Source organism: Betta splendens, chromosome 5 (genome assembly GCF_900634795.4).
Source record: "Betta splendens chromosome 5, fBetSpl5.4, whole genome shotgun sequence".
Classification (NCBI taxonomy): Eukaryota; Metazoa; Chordata; class Actinopteri; order Anabantiformes; family Osphronemidae; genus Betta; species Betta splendens.
The window spans coordinates 14,680,753-14,705,589 of NC_040885.2; the positions used below are offsets into that span (position 1 = coordinate 14,680,753).

Here is a 24,837-nt window from a genome sequence, read left to right on the forward strand (position 1 = left end):
ACTAAATAGAAGATGTTATATGACTCATCTGCACAAAATATTGAGGTGACCCCAGAAACATCTAACAATATAATCTTAACTGAATATATTAAATTTCAGAACCTAATGGTGAAATGATTGTAACTCTTGTCCAACAGCAAGAAGGCCCTTGGGTTTATACAGGGTCACCCAGGTGCCTTTCTTTGTAAAGTCTGAACGCTCTCCCTGTGTCTATGTTTGTTTACTCCCAAAAACATAATAGGCACGGTGCTCACTTTTGATATTTTATTTTAAAGGTCTTTTTACACATGCTGTCATTTTGCACATTTTTTGTGTGTGTCTGCGTGTCCACCTGTGTCTCTTTATGGTGTCTCGTTGTAGTTACGTGTGTGTTTTATTTTATTTATTTATTTTATTTTATTGAGAACAAATTCGGTGGTGTTACTTCGTCACTACCAATAACTAAGAGAAAAAAGTGTATGGTTGTGTTTAATGCTCACAATTCAGTTTTCAATTAAATTCAAATGTTGTTTAATTGGTAATCACGTTATTGAATGTGATTGGTTGCAATCAACTTAGTGACGAGAAGTTTCGATTTGAGCTTTATTGTGAAGGTTGCAACCGGAAAATCTTGTTTGTCGTTCCAGAAAACTTGACTACGATTCTTCGTTCCCAGGGTTCCGTGAGAGCCGTTTGCCCCACCCCACCTCTTCAACGCTATCTATCTCAATGTACAATTCTCCGAGAAAAAAGGGGGCAAAAATAATTCATAGTAATACAGCAAAGAAACGTTTCTCATTCCTCATACCGGTTCCTCGGAGCAGACGCGGCGTCTAGGCGGCAAAACTAAGTGTCTCGACGTTGGATCAGTGATTGAAAACACCGCGGTATGTTCATGTCTCATGCACATGTAACCATATTTTACCATACGGATTCAAAGTGAATACAAAAAGGCGAGAGACTTGACAGCGGGCTCTACCTGCGCCAATCGGGAAAATACCGGAGGATTTTGTCATTATCACCTGGATATTGCGTTATATTCAAGGACACCCAGCTGACGAAAACCGCCTGGCTCGCCCGGAGAAGCTTCCCGATGTGAGAAGAAACACAAATTAACGTTTGTGGGTGAAACAGGACGGAGAAGGGGCCTCTTGTCGGGTCTGGTCGAACCCTGCGAACGGCCGAGCACCAGCATCTGTTGACGGGGAGAGGAAATCATCCCGACGCCGGATTAAAAGCCTTATTATCGATAAGGCTGCGAACGACGACCCCCCCCCCAAGAACGGCGTATAATGTGACGGATTTGTGGCAGAGAAAGAAGCCCCTGTGCAGCCCGATGATTCAGATGCCGTCATTTTAAGAGGAAATATTTATTTTTTATCCCCCCCCACCGCCCTCTGATGCGCTTTGATTAGTCGGAACGCGAAGGGCCCTCGAACACAACCAGCAGAATTAGATCTCTGACGCGGGGGATACGGGTCCGGAGGAAGAAGCGGGGATCTGGCTGTGAGCGGAGATGAATTGCATGGCAGCGTGAGGGATCTGCCGAAGATGGGCTCCGCTGAAGACATTTGCTAAGGAAATTCGGCGCAGAGCAGGAAAGCAGCCGGCGTATCGGTTCGGATCGCCCTCACACAAACGGGACCACCGACGGCCGCCCGCGTGCGCTGCAAAGCCTGGGAATTTCACGTCCACTCTCGCATCGGCGTTGATGACTTCATTGCGGATTTACAGTGAAAAACACGGGGATCGAGCGTCCGAGAGGGCGGCAGCGCTACTCCGCTCCTCCGACTGATCTCCCATTGATAAATTGCCAGTAAATAGCCACATCCATCCACATCCAATCGCGTCCAACCCCGGTGGGACCCAGCGTTCGCCTCCTGTCAGGTTTACCTCCGTTTCACGCGGCATCATAAATGTCACCCATTTTGAGCCAGGTGTTCTGTCACTGGACCCGTCTAGGAATTTAGGATCGAGGGGTTTCTCCTGATCAGCACCCCCCTCCCTCCCTGACCGCCCGCCTGCACCCACCCACCCACCCTACCAACCACCCTGCCTCCCCCCTGAGCCTATCACTGGGTTTTTGGGAAGATGGGCTGTCTTGGCAATAGTAAAACCGAAGACCAACGAAATGAGGAGAAGGCACAGAGGGAAGCCAACAAAAAGATAGAGAAGCAGCTCCAGAAAGACAAGCAGATATACCGAGCTACTCACCGGCTACTACTCTTAGGTAGGTGTTTGTGAAAGCGCCTGTGTGTTCATTTTATTCCATTTTTAACCCCTTCCTGTATTGTTGCAAATGTTATTCTTAACTTTCCCAGGCAACTGTCCCATAATGTACCCACCGTAGTGTATTTATTGCTGGGCCTTAAGCAGCAGCCGCACATGATGTAATGACACCACACAGGTCTGTCCTCAGCATTCACGGCTGATTATAGAGCACGATTGCAGAATGTGAGGGACGGCGGACGGACGGACGGACGGACGCCGGTGGTGTGAAGGCAGCAATCTCAGGCACTACACAGGCCGAGGGGCCGACAATAGGCATTTTGCGCGTTGTTTTTATTTTTCCTCCCCTCTCTCGAGCGAAGTCATGTGTGATCTGCCGTGTTTGTGGCTGCAGGCCTAACCTTGAGACGCTCGGGCTAATGTTTGTTGCAGTATTTTAGCGGCCACAAACCCATCATTTATTACCAATCAGCTATTTTCTAATTGCTGAAGGTTCTGGGCTTCATTCTTCAGGACTCGGTGTCATGCTGTGATCCTGAGGCCAGGGGCACTAACTTGCTAAACCTCTTGGAGCACTAGGAGCATATCAGGATTAGGAGCTTTCCTTGACCGACCATCTTATTTGTTCTAATCTGAAATTGATCTAAAGCTTGTACACTTAACACCTAAATACCATTAACTTAACACTATTCAGAGATTAGTTTTCCAGTTGGACTTAATTCCTGATGACCTCCTCTTGATGCATCCCTGGGTCTCCTCAGTATACAGAGTAAAAGTACAAAGTGCCTTCCTTCAACCCCCAACTGAAATAAAGCACAAAAACATGTACGTTAGTAGCTCAGGATTTTACCCTGTGTCTGGTTGTGCCCAGGTCACTGCTAATCTATAGTAAATGAAATATGCTGTACAAAATAAGAAACGCCATGCCACACTTTATGTTTTTGGCATCTGTTTATATGTAGGATGTTTAAGGGAGAGATCTGCCTTTGGAAAATATGCAAAAGCAGCTGGGAACCTTTTTTTTTTACCTTTTACGCTTCATTGTGCTGAAAAGTAAAAATAACTCAACTATACCTTTTTAAATAAATGTAATGCAGTTCAACGTCCAGTATTTGTCTGTACTGCAGAATACTGAGCAACTAAGGTTTGTCCTAGTCACACTTTTTACCTGAGTAAACATCCATTGTTTACATTTACATTGTTACTTTCAAGCACCGATAAGAAAAGGCAAAATGACTTCAGCCTGAGCCACAGCTTTGATTGGCTGATTGGAGGTCTCACCATCCTGCTCATAGTGATACTGTTTCTGTTAAACTTACTGGGCTATGAAGAAATGAAAGTTAAAGTGTGGGACCCTGTGACTTGTATCTGACAAGAGCCCTGTGAAACCGTGCCCTGATGTTGATGAATGAATTTTTCTTTCACGATACTGTAGTTTTGTACAACTGACTTATCTGATTTATCGCTCTGTCCTGTTTCTGCTTTCAGGGGCTGGGGAATCTGGGAAAAGCACGATAGTCAAACAGATGCGGATACTGCATGTTAATGGTTTCAATGCAGAGTAAGTGTTGGTTTATCTAATGCTTTTATTGTGTAACTCCACACACCAGCAACAATACATCTGATTTATTCAGCAAACACACAGTCATGATGGAGAGTTCATGGACCACTGAGTAAATACAAGTGCACCGTAGAAACTTTTTGCAGTAGTAGCACCAAGCAGTCAGATGTTCTGTCCACTTCACGCAGCTGCTGAAGGGGACGAGGATGTCACTGAGAACAAAGTAGCAAAAGGATTCCTAGAATTTTATTAACACTTTCAAAAGACAAACAATAGACAAAGAAAAAGGGTGGAGTAGGTAAACCATTAAATTAGTTCATTTGGTTTCAGTATTATTTCAGTTTGAAAAACACAACTAATTTAAGCAATCTCAGACAAAAGCAGCAATGAGCAGTTGGAAGCTGGAAGCTCAGCTTGAAAGAAGACTGCTGATATTTAGTAGCAAAATTTACAGTACATTTAACAAATGTCTTAATTGAAACAAAATGATTTCCTGGTTTATTCACAACAATTGTAATTTTTTTTGACTGACTACGCAGTTTAGCCTAATTGTGAAACAAAGTCAAATATTTCAGGGCTGATTTTAACAAAGATTTAGATTAACAAATTAAATTTTTCATACAGAGGGATTACTTTATATTTACAAGACACTCCAATGAATTTCCTAAAACTCAATCTCAAGTAGATGTGATATAAATAAAAAGATTTCCTACAATGAGATTTAAAGTAGAAGCATCTTGATGAGGTCATTTCTGAAAAGATCTCTGTGGTTCACCTCTGGTTCCGACATTGCTTTTAGTCTCTGGCTTTTGTGGCTTTCATGGAATCCAGATTTTTTTCACCTCTGGTTGTTTGCTACTGGGAGGATGAAGATAGTTGATGGGGAGTGACAGTAATACAGGAGAGGGATATGAGGAGGCAGTGAGCGAGGCTGAGCTGACAACAGAATGGGTCGGTAGTTTCTTTTAACACACAAGACCCCAGAGCGACGCTGGTGTCACAAAATACCGACAAGTTTATTCATATCCTACAAAGTTTTAATTTGATTCTCCCTTTGTTATCAGTCACATCACTAAAGCCACTTTTACCCAGCAGTGGTTTCTCATTTTAAACATCTGCATATTATTTGCATACAGTGATGAACAACAGCAGTGAGTGATGTCATCATAGTTGCAGGGTTGGAGCTTTACATATTTGTCTGCCCTGGTCAATTTACTGTCAAAGGGGAAAAAACAGTTGACTCCCAGTTGACTAAAAGATTTAGAGGTGCCATAAAATCAGGATGAAATTCCCCAGAGCAGTGTTATTAGATTAACACAAATAATACTATGTCTTTCTGTCACAATGTTTCTGGCTCTGGCACAAAAATGTATAAATTCTATAAAAGTCGGTCGGAATAAGGTCTTTTTTTTTCCTCCGGTAGTCACCTGACTAAGAAATGGGTTCAGATATTTCACGACCACAGAGAATTATTCATATAGAAAATGTGAATACAATTTCAAATATAATACTTATCTATAAGGTCAGAGTCACATTAAGCTTTAGCAGCATGCAATAATGCAGTTATGCACTTTCATTGTCTTTACCGAAGTTTCTTAATACAAATAATAGATACTATTTATGAAAGTGCACCGTGTACTTTGTGCGTCGCTCTGCAGAATCAGATGCTATGCATAGTTCCACACTGTCCAGCGCAGCGGCCAGGGTGTGTGAGCAGCTGAGTTTCACTAGACAAACGCTGCTTATTCAGAGACCTGCCTGACTCTAAACATTTGCTCCTGGTATCAGTGAAGTCCACAGATTGCACAAACTGAGAGCTGTGATGTTGAAATTCACTTCAATAAATGGACAAAACGTGGATCATATCATTGTTGGCTAATACCTTGGATCTTGCTTAGTTCTCATCATAATTGGTAGTTAAAACTTAAACAGTAGTCTAAAATTTACAGCATTCTGTGAACTTTCCACCGTAGCTAAATAATTCTAGTGATACTGTCTTTATTCTTTACCATATTAAATACACTATCTTCACTTTTGCTAACAGAAAGGACACAACAGTAAGCATTTAGGAGGAATAAACGCTTTTGTCCATCTGGAGCGTCCATAACATGACATATTAAGAAAGAGATGATCTACACTCTGATGTGGCTCAGACTGGTCCTGCTGAATTTTCTCACTGAATGCTCTTCTTCTTCTTCACAGGGAGAAAAAGCAGAAAATCCACGATATTAAAAACAACATTAAAGAAGCTATAGAGGTAAGAAATGACTTCAGGTCTTGGGCAATGGCAGTGATGTTAAATGCACAAGAATGCAGCTGTTTTTTGTTTTTAATTTGTGTGTGTAATAGTGACCCGATACTTAAAATGATAAATTGTTACTGATGTCAGGCAGCAAATAGATGTTGTTCGTGAACTTGTCCTCTTCTCTCTCTCTCTCTCTCTCTCTCTCTCTCTCTCCAGACCATCGTGGCTGCCATGACTACACTCACACCGCCATGCCAGTTAGCCTGTCATGCAAACCAGTTCCGGGCCGATTACGTCCTCAACCAAGTAAACCAGAAGGACTTTGAATTTCCTTCAGTAAGTTGCATCTCACTGATGGCTAGTTGGCAGATAACTGATCTACATCGATATTCTCTAAAAATCTGGTCCAGCATCATTAATGTGGCTTTTTGCTGATGTTCCTGCCTGTTGAATCCTGTTAGGTGTTCTGTAGGTGAGTGAGGGTCCCACCATTGCAGCCGTTAACAATCTGCCTGTTGTGTTCGCGCAGCAAGTCGGCAATTAGAAGGTGTGCTCCCGCTTGGGGGGCCATCAATTGAATGAGCCTCTCACCTGAGAGATCCATGCCGCCAGAGAACACTTATTGTTTGTAATAACTCCAAATGAGCCCAGAGGGACCAGTTCTCCACAAACACAGAGGCTCGAAGGGATTGGGTTCCTCCATCAGGGAGTCCCTGCTGGTCCCAAGGCTGGATTTATTATTTATTTACCTGCTTCTTGTGCTGTCTGTCTTACTTCGAGTGGTAAAGCTTGAATCCAATGACAGAAATTAAGCCTAGTATTGGGAAATCAACTGGCGTTCCTCCTACTGCAGAGACTAGGAGTTGTGATCAGGAGATGCTTGAGAATATTTGGTTCTGTAAATCATGTCCCTGTGCTGAGCAAGTAGTAGAACTGCAGTATTTAAGTTCAGTCATTGAGACAAAATTAGAATTTCTGTGTGAATGTGTCTTCGTCTTGACCTGCACCTGATAACTGATGCTAAGTTTGGTCATTTTGGTGTGCAGTGAAGCAGCCGGTCCAGACAAGGCCAAGGCAAGTTTAAATGAAGCATCAGCAGCCAAACGTTTGGCTTTTTCTTAACCAGTTCCTGCCGTTGAAGCGATTGGTGAAGTATTCTGGACAGAGAATAGAGGAGGAAACCGAAAGGCTCAGCCTCTCCTCCAACTCCACCACCACCACCACTTCCCGCTCCTGCCTTAGGGCCTGGCGGAAACCAGTCCAACTGGTTGATACTGTCTTCAGCTGCAGAGGAAGAGTGAGGTCTGGGTTTAATCTGCACAGCCTCTCGTAGCTTTCTTTAAAAGCTCAAAATCTGCCCAATAATCTATGAAGATGTTATCCACCAAACACATCTGATTTGTCTAATGAACATCACCTGTATAAAATACCCTAACATTACTTTGGCAGCTCCACATTCATCCTCTACGCTTCTTCTAAAAAAAAACCTTGATTTTCACAAAAAGGCATTGAATGGGACAAACCTCTGAGGGCAGCAGATAAAGGACTCTGCATGTTTGTACAAACAGATACTCAAACCAGTTACAGTCAAGAATGTCGCATTTAGCTGGTTAGCTTGCTGTGAGCGAAGTCCTACGTTTGATTTATGACCAGGTGGGTAAAACATCCAAACCCCTCTGTTCTATGAACGCAGTTCACCTCAAGTAACACTTTCATGTTTGGCAGAATGACATGCAGGATTTGTTTGACCTCTCACCTTAGTTTGATCTTTTTTGAAGATGTCCACTCCGCACTGTTCCTGAACGCCACACCACTTGATTGACCTACACTGTGTTGTGTACCTTGATTCTCGAACAGACCTATGCTCTGTATAGACACTCTTTTACACTTTCAATAAATATGGGCACTGTGGAGGTGAAAACCCTTCTTATGGCAAGAACTGTCAGATTTCCATTGTAGTGGATGTGTGAGCATCAGAAAGACGCCTTATTAATATATGTTGGGATCGTAGTTGTCACATTCATCCGTGCTGCTTTTCCCAACCAGTTTTTCAAACTTGTTTGTTATTCATCATTGACATTGTGGCCGGTATCAAGTCCTGCCTTCTCTCAGCTAAGTTGAGTATTTTTAAGGATATACGGTTTAACTCTATGGCTCATAATAGCTTGTTTGTGCTTGGCCACAGTGTGTGTGTGACCAAATGGAGATTGTAGTGAAGACATAGGCCCCTGTGTAGCGACAGCCAAGCCTTGTGTCAGTACAAAGCTCTCCGTTTCTTCATGAACTCCGTGAACTGTTCTGTTTCCGGCCTCTGTCCGAGCCTGCTCATCTGCTGCTTCTCTCACAGCTCAGAACTAAACTCCAAACCAAGTTGGGGACTGCCACTGCCTCCCTCCATCTGCCCTTAAGTGTTTCACCCATCCAGGAATGTAGTCATGAGTCAGACTCTGTTCATTGGTCGTTAACACAAATTAAATGGTTATTTTGATCATTTGCTGCCTGTAGTTTAGTTGTTATCTGTTTAATACAGATGTTCTTTTATTGTGTCATCTCTTTAGGCTACAGATGATGTTTATTGCTTTTGTCATTCAGTTTTTGTTTTTCGATTGATTCGTTTGTTTTGTTTGTAAGAATCTGAAAATATGAAAGAAGTGCATGTTAAAGTTTCCACTGACATTTTGTCTCATCAACAATTCAGAACCCAAAAATGAGTTTACAATCCTTGACACAGAAAGGCACAGAGAGACAGTACATGTTATATTTGCTGCTGCTTAGAAGGACACTTTCCATACAGATATTTTTGTGATATGTATATATAAGTAATAATATATTTTTCACCCAGAACTGCTGTTTGATACAGACAAATCTTTCTCTTTCCAGGAGTTTTATGATCATGCAAAGATCCTCTGGCAGGACGAGGGTGTGCGGGCCTGCTGGGAAAGGTCCAATGAATATCAGCTCATCGACTGTGCACAGTAGTAAGTCTCTTTGGCTGATGTCTACATACATACACATGCTTCCTTTTTTCTATCTTTGGCGATTTACTTTACACATTTATTTATACGCACTCGGAAGAGAATCCTGCGCACACTGCAGCGTTTGGGTGTTTTCACATGTGGTTTTTGTCTGTCAGCATTGCTGAGGTGACAATAAATGCTGTGCTACCTTGACAATGTCACAGTATGTTTTTTTAGTAAGTTATATACCAAAATATTCAAACACCTTTAAACGTCTAGGTTGGACTAGGTTGGCAATATTTATAGGTGTAAATATAATTTGACTCAAATTTCTGAAACTGAATTTTTATCTGGCTCTATCAACAGGTCAGAAATGCATCAGCATGTTTTTAATGCTATCGTTTGGCTCAGTGGACATGTCAGCTCCTGTTGTAGGTGCTGCTTTGTCAATGAAGTGCAAGCAATTTCTGGCTTTAGTTTCTTTTATTTCTTTCTTTTCTGTGAATAAAGCCAAATCTTGGGCAATGCTAAGTACCCCCTTACTGCTTCATGTTACTCCTAATCATGTTTGGCAGAGTGTGTGTGCAGCCACATCCTGATAATTATCAGCCTTTAATTAATCATCAGCACGTGTGCAAAGGTTGTGTTTGCTGGTTTGGAGGTTCAGGCGTCCATTTAACACAATGCAGAGACATTAACAATGCTTTTAGATAACCAACTGTTTTTACACATTAATCAGGAAAGAAGATGGTCATTAAATGTCCAAAGTTGTACAATGAGCTAGATTATTCCCATGTGGACGAGTAGTCAACATAGTTTCCAGGAGTGGAAACCCCAGAGCGTCCACTCCTGGAATGACATCCTAAGGTCAGACCTTCTAATGTGCAGACAAATATCAAAAGAGCCCATACCCTCGATCTAAAGTATTCTCAACTCAAATCCGAGGCGATCGTGCTTGACAGTTAAGGCTCGTTCCAAACTGGGTCAAGCAACAGAACAATGATCCAGAGCACACCAGTAGATCAGCATGGCTGGGGGGGGCAAAGGAAGCTGGGGTTTTGGAATGGCCGGACTTGACCCCTTTGAAAGGCTGCGGCGGGACCATAACAGTCTGTGCACACAAACTGGAATGAACAGATACAATGTAATGAAGGAGAACGGGACCTTCTACAGAGTGTGATAGAACCACAACGGAAGTGTTCCTCAGCGCTGTTGGTACTAAAGGTAGATCTAGCAGCTGCTAAATCATGGGCGGTGTATTGCACTCATCAATAACAGCAGTGAAACATGTTTGTCTGAGAGTAAATTTGCCACTAAAACCTGCAAAAATGTTTAACACAGGAATTTTACTTTAAAAAAGGTGCATGAACCTTTTCATGTAACAGTTTATCCTCACAACGCTTATCCTTTAAGATCTTGCGGTGCTTGTTTACATTTTGTCTTCCTCTGAAGTGATGAGTTGTAGGGTTGACAGATGAGTCTCCTTTTCTGGTTTCAGCCGACTAAGCACATTTGCATAACAGGCGGGATGCTCTAAACCTGCAGAACTTCAAATGATCTCTGCTGATATTTCCTTTGGCCGTCTGGGCCGCCTCTGTGCCAGGGCACGCAGTGGTCACATGCAGCGACAATTCTTGGATGGCGGGTGCTCGGTAACTCTGTTCCTTGAGTAATGTGCGTATGTGTTGACAAGTGTGTGCGAAGTAGTATGTGACCCGACCAGTGAAGGAAGATGCACTCGAGCAAACGTAACCAGACAGTTGTGAAAACTAAAAGCAGGTTTATGCAGGTTCTGATTGAATGGTGTCAGAATCGATGGGGCATCACAAGCTGTTTTGTAGATGGTGTCCAGCCACAGACCGGCCGGCGCCAACGTCGGGTCCCTTCCACTGCTGAAAGCACCAACTGGACCACGGGTTCCGTTTACATCACCTTTATGGCTGTTTGTGTGCAGCAGGCACACGTGTGGCGCTTTAGGCAGCGTTCTGCTGGGAAACGTCCGGTCCTGTCATCCGTGTAGATGTTACATCCACACTATAACCCGTCGATCGCAGGAACAGCGTTCCCTGATCCTGATGACTGTGGCCTCTTCCTGCAGCATAATGCAAAATCAGAACAAATCAGAAACGGTTCATGGCCGATTGAAGAGCACAACAATGAGTTTGAGGTGTTGGTGTGGTTCCAAATCTGAACGTTCAGCTCAGCATCTGTGGGGTGTGCTGGACAAACACGGCTGTTCCGGGTCCCACCTCAACTGGGACGCCTTAAAGGGTCTGCTGGTAACATCCTGGTGCCAGATACCACAGCGCACCTTCAGGGGGCTGGTGCAGTCCAGGCCTTGACAGGTCAGGGTCAGGGCTGATGGACGCGTGGTCATAATGCAATGCCTGATCAGTAGGTTTCCTACAGCTTCAAGCTCTTCCTTCTGTCAGCTCTCCACCACTGTTCACTTGATGAAAATCGGGTGGTTGTCAGGAAAAGTATACTTTTGGAGCTGTAGATCGTGAACTAAGACCACTCACTGGTTCGTTTGAATCCGTGTAAACTTGATGCTGTCTCCATCTATGCAAGAAAGGCCGTGTGCTTGGTCACAGGTGTTTGAGGCTTATCTTTGTCAGGTGATCGTGCAAAAGCTTCTCTGCAAGAAACGTGGTGGTGGACAGGAAGAGCTGCACGCTCATGTAGAGACAGATGGGAATGGAGGAAGAGAGGTCTTCCCTGCATTGCGGGATCTCTCCTCTCCTCTCTCCCCCTCTCACCTCCTTGCCTCCTCTCCTCTCCTCTCCTCTCCTCTCCTCTCCTCTCCTCTCCTCTCCTCTCCTCTCCTCTCCTCTCCTCTCCTCTCCTCTCTCCTCCTTGCCTCCCCCCCCCCTACACCCAGCAGCCCCAGTGTTATGGATCAGATGCTGGGCCGGGTGGCCAGACCGGAAGTGCTCCCCTCCCCCCCTCCGTGTGCTTATGTAAACGGAGAAGCAGAAAGAGAGAGGGGAAAGCTATTTTTAACACAGGCAGGCTGCAGAAGGAGAAAGAATGAGCGAGTGTGTTAGGAGGGAGACAACTTCAGCATTATTGATGAAGGTTGTTAGCATTACGTAAAAACGGCAACCCTCGATCAGTGTGGGAAAAGTCATGTCATCCCTCGCCTCGCCCTCTTTTTAAAACGCTGACCATATCATCCAGTTCACGCACTGATAACGATATTAAGGGAAGAAGTAGACAGAGCATCGATGCTTTGCCGTCTCTGTCCGAGGAGGAGGACGCCGCCGACGCTCCCCTCCTGCCGTTTTCCCTCATCTTGCTCCTGCATGTTGTCATTTGTGACGTTGTTGTCGTCCTTCTTGATTAGGTTGCTGTAACTGTGGGCAAAGTGCACGCTGTTGTGCCTTTGTCTCCTAACAGGACTCGCACAAAGCGTGTGGTGTGTCTCGCCTGACGTGACCTGTTTGTCATTGTTTTGCTTCTTATCAAAATCACAGAAATTATTACATTTTATGCAGTCATCAAATGTAGTGAACACTGCTGACCTTTTTTTTGTATGTGTTGTATGCATGTTGTGTAGATCTTACATGCAGGAACCAGAGATGTAATTACATCTATTTACAAGATTAGTTTACTTACTTTATGTCTATTATTCTTATTAATATTACTCTGTGAAGAATATCTAAAACATTAGTTGTCAATAAAGTCATGCCTATATCATGATGTTAAATAGTTGCAGACTCATCAGTTGGTTGTGCCTGTTACTGAGACACAGCAACATGGCAATAAACATAACTAGGTCAATTTAATTGCTAAATTGGAAATGGATTAAAAAAATATGAATGTATATTGTTATTATTTTGAATTTAATTGGCAAATATTTTGTTTTCTGAACTCATAATGGTAAATATTCATTTTCTCTGATTTCTAAACCAGGAGCTAATTTAATTAAATAGCCATCTTGGGTTTTTAAGACTTGACTGAGGTTTAGTCTGTATTTTCACATTTTATAAAATAAATAATTAAGCACTTAAAGTATTGTAATTTAAACAACCATTAGTTAGCTGCATATTTAAATTTAACAGTATTCATTTTTAATGTCCTATTTGTTAAATAGAAAAGCAGCAGCAAAAAAATAAAACATAATATTAATTGACTGTAAACTAGAATGTTTTACACTGTTGATTTGATCCAACAAAAGAAATTTAAAGTTTCAATTATTCAATTCAATAATTTTATGACAATTTAAAGATAAACATGTTCAATATTATAAACAGTCTTTAGGTGTAGACCTCCCACATATTAGGGGGTCAGACCTCCTGTGTTGGAATCAAGCCTCAGTGGAGATCTAACCCTTTTAAAACGTTGGTAGCGCCTCCCTAACTTTGGTGAGTAACTAGCAATGCTTTGGCTTTAACTTGGGGCAAAACCTGTGCGTTTTATTATCTGTCCGCTGCCGTCCCTGCGGTCCCTGTCCGATCGACTTCTCCCCCTCCTCCCCCTCTCCCCCTCTCTGTGTGATGCGTAGTGGTGTTTCTGCAGAGACAGAAAATGGCTGGGATTGAGTCTCTGACTCATCGCAAGGAGGGAGGTAGTGAGGGGAGAGTGAGAGATTGGTCCAAGACAATTTTTTTTATTTGGAGGAGGGGGTTGCGTTGCTAATTCTTAGCGTGGTGTTATTCTGATTTCCTGGGCTTGTGTGCAGGCAGCAGACAGTGCCGTCGCTGTGCTGATGTGTACTTTGATCCAGGTGTTTGACTCCAACTTGTTCAGGTCCCCAACTCCCCTGCTGCTCCTGATGTCTCACTGTATTGTGCGTTTGTGAAAGCCGTCCCATGTAAAATAGTTGTTTGTGTTTTTGTTCTTCCATGTGTTTAACTCTTTGGCTTCTTGTTGTTTTCTTAATTCTTAAGTGAATTCTTTTTCTGTGTTTTCATTTTATTCAGGCTTTTTCCCCTTTCTCCTTTTAATTTTGACGTGGTCTCACGTGTTAAGTCGTCTCTGGTGGGTTTGTTTAATTCTCATATGTGTGTTTCTGTTTTTCACATTCTTTTTTCACATTCTTTAATTAAGTCCTTACTTTTTCTTACTTTTTTTCCTGTTTCCTCCTTCATTTGGTCGGATTTTAACTTTCTGACATTCAATCCTTGCCTCCTTTAATTCATACTTTCGTTCTGTGTTGCCTTTCTCTTCCTCCCTCGCTCTTGAACCCACTCCATTCCCTGCATTTCTCTCTCTGGACCTCCTCGTTGTCCGTTTCTCTCTCCTGCCCTGGATCACTCTCGCTGCTGTCTTTCCTCTCTTTGTCTCGTTCTTTCTTTCTTTTCCTTTTCTCTCCCTGTCTGTCGCTCCCTCTCTCTGGCCCCACTCCAGTCGCACAAGATTTGGAGCCGATTGTCTATTTATAGCGCCTGTGGTTCTGTCGCCATGACAACCAAGCTGGAGGCCAGGGCGCCAGGGAGCTATTTTTGGAGCAGCGCTGTAATGTCAGACACAGCCTTTGCTCTCTTTTCTTTCTCTCTCTCTCTGGATGTGGTGAGTGTGTGTGTTTGATTAAGGATCGGCCGGCGACGCTTTATCGTACAAAGAAGCAGTGAGCTCCTCCACTCGCTTCGCTCGGCTGCCGTGCTCAATCTTTTCCCCACTTTGAGGAAACGCGAGGACCATGTTCTGACATGACTTTGTGTTTCAGAGGCTTGAGGAGCTTCATTTGTGTCTTGTGCTGGGAAAGACTTTGGGATTCAGACATGACAAATTAAAGTCTTCAATGTCGGCATCTCTTCAAAGATTTAATTGTTACTTTGAATATAAAGGCATTTTCTTCATCAGTCTTGAGAAGCGCATACTCAATGAAATAAACGCCTTCATGGAATCAGTTGTAGAAAAACAGCTTTATTTTAAGCTGTTGACAAATATCTTTAATCAGAGTAAGTTACATTATTTTAAGCTGAACTCTGACCTGTTGCTTCATTTTATTTATGCATCAGGAATGTTTTTCTTTTTAGTCTATTTCTCAGCTTAAAATAATCCAAGTCAAGTTCATATCAATGCAATATTGAATTAGTTTTTTCTAAAAACAGCTGTTAGAATTTTGCTTGGATTTTTCTTTTCCGCATGATTTCACATTTAGATGCTTGTGGAACTCGTGACAACTTGTAAGATGTAAATAAATCTAGAGTAGAGCTGGAAAAAGTGCAACTCGTACGTGTGTGTTTGTATTTGTAAGAGCGATTAAGTCAAACATTTTTATATGTTCATATGCAATTAATTTAAATCAAAATGTTACAAAGTTTAACAAGTTAGTGTCAATAGATTTAATAGAAGAGTAGACCTTAAATCTAAACACATTGTATTTTCTTTATCTGAAAGTGTGTTGGCCATGCAGACTAGCTAAATCCTATGTAGACCTAACGATGTGAACTAGTATAATCTGGCAAGATGAATAACGTCATATTTAAGTAAAGCAAAGTTTTTGCTTTTGGATAAAATAATTTAAATACATATATAAATAAATAAAATAAATAAATATAAATCTAAAATGGAATTAATTTATTTTAGTTTTTCAAATATTCTAAGTAAAGCAATAATTGTATTAATGTTTTTGAACAGTTATATATACAGTATTGTTTGTCCTGAATAAATACTTCTGTTAATTGTTCAGCCTAAAACCAGCAACGTGATTTCAAGCTAAAAATGAAACGAGAAGTAATAAAAGCTGCTTCTTTTCTTGGAAATACTGGGTTATTTTCAACCGCCAGACAAGTGTCCTGTGTGTATTTCCAGAGTTGAATCCAGCCTGTCTGCTACCCCAGAATAACCCGAACAGGTTATACATGGGGTAGGTTATATATGCCGCAGACCTCTCTGTTACTGGGGCAGCCACTATTATTTAGCTCGGCTTACGGGGCTCGGTTATTATTGGCACTTCTCCTATTAATAGGGAGAACTGCTAAAAACTGAGCAGTGTGTTTGCCCTGGGCGTGTCGACGCCCCAGACCAGAGCTGTAGATAAACAAGCGTTTGGCCCCAGCAGATGTCGGTGGCCACCATGTTAACGGTGTTATCATTACAGCTATGGCTTTTACATTCTGTCACATCCAGATTATTTCTGTGTTTTGGAGCGGTGACGGGGGATGTTATGGGAGGATGAAGTTCGCTTCTGGCAGCGTCTGGGCCGTGGATATGGGGCAGAAACAGGCGGCTTGGCTCAACAGTGGTCCACCGAGGGCTCTGGGTGTGCTGGCACAGCGGAGGCACTGTGTTGTGGGAACAGCTGAGCCGCTCGGACCCTGCGCGGAGCCCATGGTACCGGCCTGGTGCGCTGCTTCACTGCTTTTGTGTGTGTTTTCATACCGACGTCTGTGGGTGCGCGTTCGTTTCAGATTTGCACCCGGTGCCTCTCGTCTCGCTCCGCAGGACCCCTCCCCCCCCTCTCTCCCTCCCCTGCTCCTCTGTGTGTTACCTGCAACCCTCCTGTCACATTTCACCCCGGCCTGCCACATTCCTAGTTATGTGAGGGAGCAGCGCGTCTTTGTCTCCAGAGGCAGCTTCCTCTGTAACAAACCTTTCAGCTTTCTCCATGTAGTAGTGGGCAGACGCTCAGTCAGGAGACACATGTGCCCGGGTTGTTAGCAGCTAATTCAGCAGGTACGCAACGCAAGTTGCGTACCTGCTGAATTAGTCAAGACAAGACACAATTTAGCAATTTAGTTAGTGCTTGATTTTTTTATTGTCTCACTCACTGAGCTTGTGGTTTTGATTTCTCTAAAAATTACATTACAATTACATACATTTTTTTAATTAACATTCTTTTACTTACAAAAATGTGTAATATAGGAAACAGTTAGTGAACCTTAAAAATGAGCTTACTATATAACCTAAATTATAGGGTTCCCACTTTGAGTTATTTATTAACAACAGGCTACAAGATTTACGCGTTTCTTTTTTTTTTTTTTTTTTTAATTTACAATGAAATTATTTTATCATGCTCTGCTAGAAGAATGGAGTTGCCATCACAACACCATAACTCTTGAGCTGTTAAATTTAACAACCATAAATCAGAACTAAAACTCAGGACCTTCCCTTCCTTTCTTTTCACTTCTTGTTCTGTGACTTGTGTTCATTTGTGACGTCTTCTACCAACTCGCAGTGTAATCATCCCGTAACCGCTACTGCTAAACCTCACAGTTGGAGTTTTCTCGACGCAGCCTGGATTTTCGAGGGTAGCATGAAGCTGCTTTTCCTGGCGTACCTTTGTTGAACTTTGCTAGAGGCACCGCTGTGAATGATGCTATCCATCAGATTTCAAGTCCACACGGCAGGCCTCGACCCTTATGTTGGAAACCACTTCTTCCTAGAATACAGTTGATTGTCAGCATCCAGCAGCCAGATGCTAAAATTAATCTGCCACGGGTTGAGATCAGCAGCTATTTACGACAAATGGCTCGGCCAGTATATTTTTAAATTACTAATTAAATTGCATGAAAGTAAACTAATATATTTAATTTCTTTCTTTTAAATAATTTTACAAAAACTGAAAGCATCTCCGTTTACACTAGCCTTCTCCTTAGTTGCCTGTGCAAATGTTTAAGGACAGGGTAAATCTGATCGTATTTTACTCCGCTCTTGCAGTTTATTGCGCGTTGGAGACAAAACGTGACTTTCTCCCCTTCCCCGCATACAAACAGCTGCTGTGGACGAACCACTTCAGCGCGGCTAGTGTTCTGCTGCTGCACCTTAAGAGTAACTGTGGAAAAACCTGCAGTACTTGAGTGTGATCAATGCAGCCTAGTGCAACACTCGTAGGTTCAGCCCACTCCTCTTTCCACTGAGCAGCGCCTTTTTCTATCTGTTTTACATCTGAAAATGCGGTTTATAACAGTTGTGTCCTGTCCGGCCGCACACACTCATTCTGAGCTCATGTTTAGCTTGGCAGATGGATGACTTTTCTGATTTCCTAAACTTCATCCTGGGACACACAACTTAAATGCTTTGTGGTGTAAAAGCATTGTGCTCTGCCTCGAGGCCTGTGCGGAGCAGTCACCTCCAGCTGGTGACCCTGGTGCAGTCATCATGAGAACGTCAGGGGAGCAGCAGTGATGTAGACCGCTTTAGGAGAACAATTAACACGCAACTGGGTTCCCGGCTAATCTGAACGCACTGGAAGCCTGCATACCCACACACACATACACACACACACACACACACACACACACACACACACACACTGGCACCGCTCGCAGATGTGCGCACACGCCTCGTCTCCTGTGCGAGTCCTACTACAGCAGCTCCATTGACGGAGCAAACGACTGCTGGTGACTCAGACGGGCTGCCTCTGATCTCACTGTGAATTAGAACACATGCCCCCTGGTGGTCATTCAGGACCTGCTGGCCTCCATCTTTCTCCAGCTTTCGCCAATGTGCCGGGGTGTGTTGTTTATATCACGAACATCATTGGTTAGTCAGTGGTTTCTTGGTTAATGTAGCGAACATGAGCAGTAGAAAACGACTGAATGTGTCACTATGCTGTTCTGAAGGCAGACGTTTTATTGTGTAACTAAATAGTAATTCTGGAATTTAACCATCTTTGTTTTGTTTTTCTTGTTGCAGCTTCTTGGACAGAGTCGATGTGGTCCGGCAGAACGACTACACACCCACGGATCAGGTGAGATGTTCGACACAAAGTGTTTCAGCGTTATGAACATTTAAAGATGTAAATGATGGGAAAATGTAAACATGTCGTGTTGACAACATCTGCTTCATGTGCTTGGTGTGAACAGTGTTTCTTTTCAAGCTGAATTGCATTTTCCTACTTGACTTGCTCTTATTCATCTTCGTGTCCCTCTTTCTTACGTCACCCCCGTTCCTCTGCTGTTCCTCCCCAGGACCTGCTGAGATGCAGAGTGCTGACATCGGGGATCTTTGAAACGAGGTTTCAAATAGACAAAGTCAACTTCCAGTGAGTTCAGTGTTTGTTTTGAAGTAGACCTTCACACATGGCGTAGCGCTTTGCTTCAGTATGTAAAGATTGTAACATATTTGAATGTTGTCTCATCACAGCATGTTCGATGTTGGAGGGCAGAGGGATGAACGTAGAAAATGGATCCAGTGTTTTAACGGTAGGATGTCCATAATGAGTTGCTGTCGGCTATTGTCTTATTTATTAGTGTTGGTGCATTTTTTGTTTTTATTAATTTCCTGTTGCTTTAATTGTAAGTTGTTTTTTGTTGTCTGTGTGTTTCACGTGGCTTTTTTTGTGATTTTGCGATACAGATGTGACAGCGATCATCTTCGTGGTGGCGAGCAGCAGCTACAACATGGTGATCAGAGAAGACAATCAGACCAACAGACTACAGGAAGCACTCAACCTTTTCAAGAACATTTGGAACAACAGGTGAGTGAAGACTCTGGGTTTACGCTAGAAGACCGCTATCAGCTCTTCCTAATAGTGACTTTTTCTGCACTGTGGTCTCTGTATAATTGTATAATGTCATTGACATTTATGCAGTGTTTGTCTGTAAAGGACATTCTTTAAACACATCCTGGATGTTAGAGGGGCTGGAAGCTGCAGGGGGACATAATGTTATCCTCATATATTTTTCTGAGCACTGCATAAGCATTCCTGCTCAGGATGCGTGTTTAGTGGGAGAAGACCTTCCTTCCTCGCTTCGTCTGCGTAAGAGCATATGGGTTGTTTATGGCAGCAAGTAAAATATTCTCTTGCTCTTCAGCCAAAACCCATTAGGGTGTAAGGCCACTTACGTGGATTCCCCTGCAGCGAATCTGTAATGTTTTTCGGGTCATCGGCGAAAGTCCAGAGAAATCTGGCACTGAACTTGTTACTGGTTTCTCCCTCCAGGTGGCTACGGACCATTTCGGTAATCCTCTTCCTGAACAAACAGGACCTGCTCGCTGAGAAGGTTTTGGCAGGGAAGTCTAAAATTGAGGAGTATTTCCAAGAGTTTGCACGCTACACTACACCTGATGATGGTAAGACACATGCAGCTGGCTTCATCAGTGTGTGAACACGTCACAAAGGTGATTTGAATGTGACCGTGTTACTTCTTCTCCAACAGCAATACTAGAGCCAGGTGAAGATCCCAGAGTCACAAGAGCAAAGTACTTCATCCGGGACGAGTTTCTGGTTTGTACATCATGCTTTGCTTGTTACTATTTGAGTGTTGAATATTTCATTTATTATAGGATTTAATACTTGTGTTTGTGGGTTTTGGATCTGTGTTGAACAATGCATGAGTTTGAATCTTCAAAGAGCTGTTGCATAGGATGTGGTTTCTCAGTATGCTCTCACTCTCAATTCCTCTCATTTTGTCCACAACTAATATCATTAACATACTGTATTAAAAAAACATCTACCAAATTAAAATTTTATTTTTTTGCAGCAAGGTTTTATATAATAATATCTCAATATCTTTCACGTAGTTAAATGAACGTTTCACCAACTATTTGGTGTCAGAATTCTATGACAATTCAAGGTGTGTGTCTGTTTGAGAAGCCATCGAGAGGAACGGGCATGTTATAAGTCCAGAAGCAGCAAAAGCAGTTAACAGAGAACCGTTGGGTCTGACTGTCTGATTGGCAAATGTTTTCATGGACATGCTGTGCAAAACAGTGAGCGCTCAGCACCAAAGATGTCACAAAAATCTAAACAGAAATCTTGCAGATGGCCACTTCAGTGTTCCTCTCGGTTCAGTCTGCACCGCAATGGATAAGGGATTATCCCAGCATCGAAGGGAATACATGAGTAGGTAGAAAAACATCCATATGGTGAATTAGCTGTGAAACCTGAACTTAAACATGCACATAAAAAGCCAAAGAATTTGAAAACCTATATTATATTGTATTTGGGAGCTGTGATGCAGGAGGGGGAGGAAGTGAGATCGGTTGACAGTGACAAAGCTCAACGAATAAAATGGATATGTAAAAATAATGGTTAACTGGATGAAACGTATGTTAACAGCCACACACACACACACACACACACACACACACACACACACACACACACGACAGGTGGTGTCGATGACTTGGTGTTGCTTTAATCTCACAGGGCTGTTTGGTTACGTGAAACTAACTTGTCTGTCCTCCCGTGTCTCGTGTCTCTTCCAGCGAATCAGCACAGCCAGCGGGGACGGACGACATTACTGCTACCCGCACTTCACCTGCGCAGTCGACACGGAGAACATCCGCCGTGTCTTCAATGACTGTCGCGACATCATACAGAGAATGCACCTACGGCAGTACGAGCTTTTGTGATGGCCATCGGTCGGCCACTGACCCACTGACCCACCCGTCAGCCCCCTCACTACCAGTTAGCCAGTCCCCCCCTCCACCAACCTAACCAGACCACCGGGCGAGCCACTGACCACTTCCCCCTCCTCTCCAGCCTAATTCATCATCTTCTGGTTACACAATTTCATAAAAACAAAATGGTGGAAAGGTTTTTTTTTTTTTTGTTGTAGTTTTTTTCTTTTTTTTTTTAAGGAAACACTTAAGGATACGCCAACAACAGTTTCATCAACTATTACCAGGATTGACTGCTGTACTCGGCTTCACTTTGACCCAGGAAAGAGGGTCAAGACTGGAATTCCTCAGTGTGGACAAACCTTCCTTTTAGCTCTCTTTCTCTCTCTCACTCAGATATTTGGACACACACACACACACACACACACACACACACACACACACACACAGGTACATGCACACTACAGAAAGGCATCCAGAATCTTTAGATAATGTCATATCGCAGCCACACAGATCCTTTTAAAACCAACAGCAGGTAGAGGCTGAATTGAATGATGCATCCTGAGAGTGAGGTAGTTTATTCACCGCGTGCTGAAGAGAAAGTGAGAAAGACGGACACAATACAGAGGAGGGCTGTGAGCCTTTTGTTTTTTTTTGTGCCCGATGATGGACAACATAGACTAACAGCTGCCTGTGAATGTGAGCGTGACTTAAAGACTTACATGGCTGGAAGACGAGAAAGGAGTCGAGGAGGGATGACAGGAAACAAAAAAGAAAAATATCATACAAAAGCATAAAATCATGCATACCAGTGAACTTCATGCAGTGCAAAAAATCCAAGCTATATATATATATAGATATTTATATATGTGTGTATATAAATATGTATATATATATTATATATATATATAAATATAAATACTATATATTCCTGTAATAACACGATTCAACTTTTAGTTTTGTTAGTTTATACGCCATGTTGTGTGTTTGTGTACACTGTGTGTGATCTGCCTCTGTGCACAATTGAAAGCCACCTAGCCCCCACCCCACACCCATGCACGCACACACACACACACGCACACACATACCCACCTCACTTCTGCTGCTGTTTGAGATCAACTCAAGGTGTGAAAAATAAAGGAGAGATTTTATTTAATGAGGAAAAACAAAAGAAAGCATGAAGTAAAAGAAACTGACTGGATGCAACATTTTTTTCCTTGGAAGACACACACACACATACACACACTCCAGCCTTCATCGGTCCTCTTCCTGTCCACACAGCGTACCCCTCATCACCTTCTCGTCTTGTTCTCTCACCTCTCCCGATCTCACTTCCTCCCCCTCCTGGCTTTAAGTACGTCTGTCTTTATTTTACTGCTGGACTATTATTCTTGTACAGACTGTAAAATGTATTATTTTGTACAACTTTACTGAAGAAAAAAAATACTTGTAGAAGATCCCTGTGCCTTGATCACGACTGTACGTGTAAAAATGAGCTAATATGTAAGTTATGTTTCTCTGCGCTGTACAGCTGGACGGGTCCGTCCCACCTTGCCTGTGCTAGCTCACCCCTCCCCTGAGGGCTGAGGGGGAAGAGCGTTGGATCGGGGCGGAAGCCTTTCGTCTCTTGCTTCGTTTCCTTTTTCCCCCCCACATTTGTTTGTTCATTGACTCATTGGTTTTGCTTAGACTCTCCTCTGGTTTATAAAATAGGACTTTAAAAAAAGAAAAAAAAACATAACGAGATCTGCCACCTTAATGCTGTGTAGTGAAAGATGCTGAACCCTAACACAATTTAATATATATAAAATATATTTCAGATTTATATTTTATATATATATATATATATATATATATATATATATATATATATATATATATATATATATATATATATATATATATATATATATATATATATATATATATATATAAAATGTACTGTACACTTGTATCTGTCCCTTGTGAGCTGCCCCCCAGATTTCCTTTGCTTTCTGTCGGTAACATCTGCATTTGTTTTCAGAAGGTGGTGATTCTGGGTGCAATGAGATGAATATTGTTTTTTTGTTTTTTTTTTTTTATTTTAGCTTTAACTCTTTCAAAGAAGATGGAAATATCAAATTGCAAAACATTGCTTGTTTCTACATAAACCAAATTCTTTTTGCTTAAACAAAAAGATACAGTTGTATTAAGTGTTTGGTTTATTCCTCAGGTCCACGTCCCATTCAGTCAGGCCCTGTTTATTTACATGTGTCTAAAGCTAGCGCCGCTAAAGCAGCTTTTCTGCACGAGGTCTTTATATTGTGTCCATAGCATCTGTATCAGCGAGGACACAACGATGTAGAAACAGCTCCCAGGAAAGCACAGTAAGGTCCATTTTAGTGGTGATATGTACCACAGCTCATCGTAATGTGACAACATGCAGTCAGAGCATAAAATCAGGCTCACCGGCTAATATCAGACTAACACAGCAGCCATCAGTCTTAAATTCATTGTATCCTAATCATCTCACTTTGCGCAGATGGTGGAATGTGTTTCATATTGAAACATGCAAAACCAGGGCAGCAGGTTCAGATCATTCAAACAAAAACGTCCACTGTTTGTGGCTTTGCCCCAGGTTTATATGTCAGAGCCTATTTTCCTGCATGGTGTAAAAGAAAACTGCATATAGTTGTAGGTCTCCATACAGTTCTTCAGCCAAGAAGAGTGGACATAATCAGTGTAGAGCTTTTGTTTTGACATTTGAAAAGGGCCATAAAATGCCCACGAGGGTAAAGACCAGATTAAGATTTGAACTTTTTTCCGTGTCGTCATTGTAATATTCCAGTACAGAATTATTTGAGGACTTTGCAGAGCCTCGGCGTCTCTGGCTTTATTTATATGCTTTAATCCGTCAGGTCTGCGGCAGTGATACCATGAGCGAGGAGATTAGAGTCGCCATTTATTTTTACATCAACACCTCCTCACCTGTGCTATCCACAATGCCACACAGGCTGCAGCAATACTGGAAAAGCTGGAGGGGTCACGGCGTTGGTGGAAATCTTGCCGATATCCCGTTTGTTTCCGTGGAGGGGAGAAGATGAGGCAATTCCTCCTCCTGTAACACGTCCCCACAGCGACCGTGTGCGCCGGCCAACAATCACGCCTCACAAAGAACGTCTCCTTTGTTTCATTTCACAGTGGTTTAGTGTTTCCCACATTTATGCAAAGAATGGAGCGGTGAGAGGAGTGTATTGAAAGTTCAAGCCCCTCTGGAAGCTCAGGTGAGACTACACCTGTTATCAGAAGATGGAGCGTTGGTTTCAGCAGCTCTAAAGGACGAGGGCCTTTGTTGTTGTAACTGGTGTATGTGCACAGTACTGAGTGCACATACTAAGTACCCACTAAGAGTAGGAGGAGATGGACAAACTTTAACACAACCTTGTGGCACCAGTTTACAATTACAGGTTTTTGGTTTGACTTGGTTGAACTTAACTGAAGTGAATCAGTCATGATCCTATGAAAACCTGCTAGAGTGGCAGCACATTGGCCTGAGTTTGGGAATAGAAACATTGATGTGTTTAGTTTAAGTTTTGTCCTTAAGAATTAAAGGGTTTTAATTTATAAAACTGAAAATACTCCATAAG

General features: G+C 42.6%; 1 protein-coding gene across 2 annotated transcripts; it reads left to right on the forward strand.

Moving 5' to 3' along the window:
* Positions 1-638: 638 nt before the first annotated feature.
* LOC114855085 (guanine nucleotide-binding protein G(s) subunit alpha-like) lies at positions 639-23,399 on the forward strand. Of its 2 annotated transcripts, XM_029149874.3 has the most exons (12): positions 639-2,209; positions 3,697-3,769; positions 5,972-6,026; positions 6,231-6,350; positions 8,895-8,992; positions 18,560-18,614; positions 18,835-18,908; positions 19,010-19,068; positions 19,223-19,343; positions 19,809-19,939; positions 20,026-20,093; positions 21,077-23,399. In XM_029149874.3, the coding sequence occupies exons 1-12, from the start codon at positions 2,071-2,073 to the stop codon at positions 21,221-21,223; spliced, it is 1,140 nt and encodes a 379-aa protein (XP_029005707.1). In that variant the 5' UTR covers positions 639-2,070; the 3' UTR covers positions 21,224-23,399. The 2 variants fall into 2 exon arrangements, with proteins under 2 accessions (XP_029005707.1, XP_055365219.1); XM_055509244.1 differs by lacking the exons at positions 639-2,209; positions 3,697-3,769; positions 5,972-6,026; positions 6,231-6,350; positions 8,895-8,992 and adding an exon at positions 16,038-16,266.
* Positions 23,400-24,837: the final 1,438 nt, after the last annotated feature.

Coding starts and splice junctions, on each gene's coding strand:
- LOC114855085 (XM_029149874.3), top strand. CDS start 2,071: ATGGGCTGTCTTGGCAATAGTAAAACCGAAGACCAACGAAATGAGGAG. Junction 8,993..18,559: donor CTCATCGACTGTGCACAGTA/GTAAGTCTCTTT, acceptor TTCTTGTTGCAG/CTTCTTGGACAGAGTCGATG. Junction 19,069..19,222: donor ATGGATCCAGTGTTTTAACG/GTAGGATGTCCA, acceptor TTTGCGATACAG/ATGTGACAGCGATCATCTTC.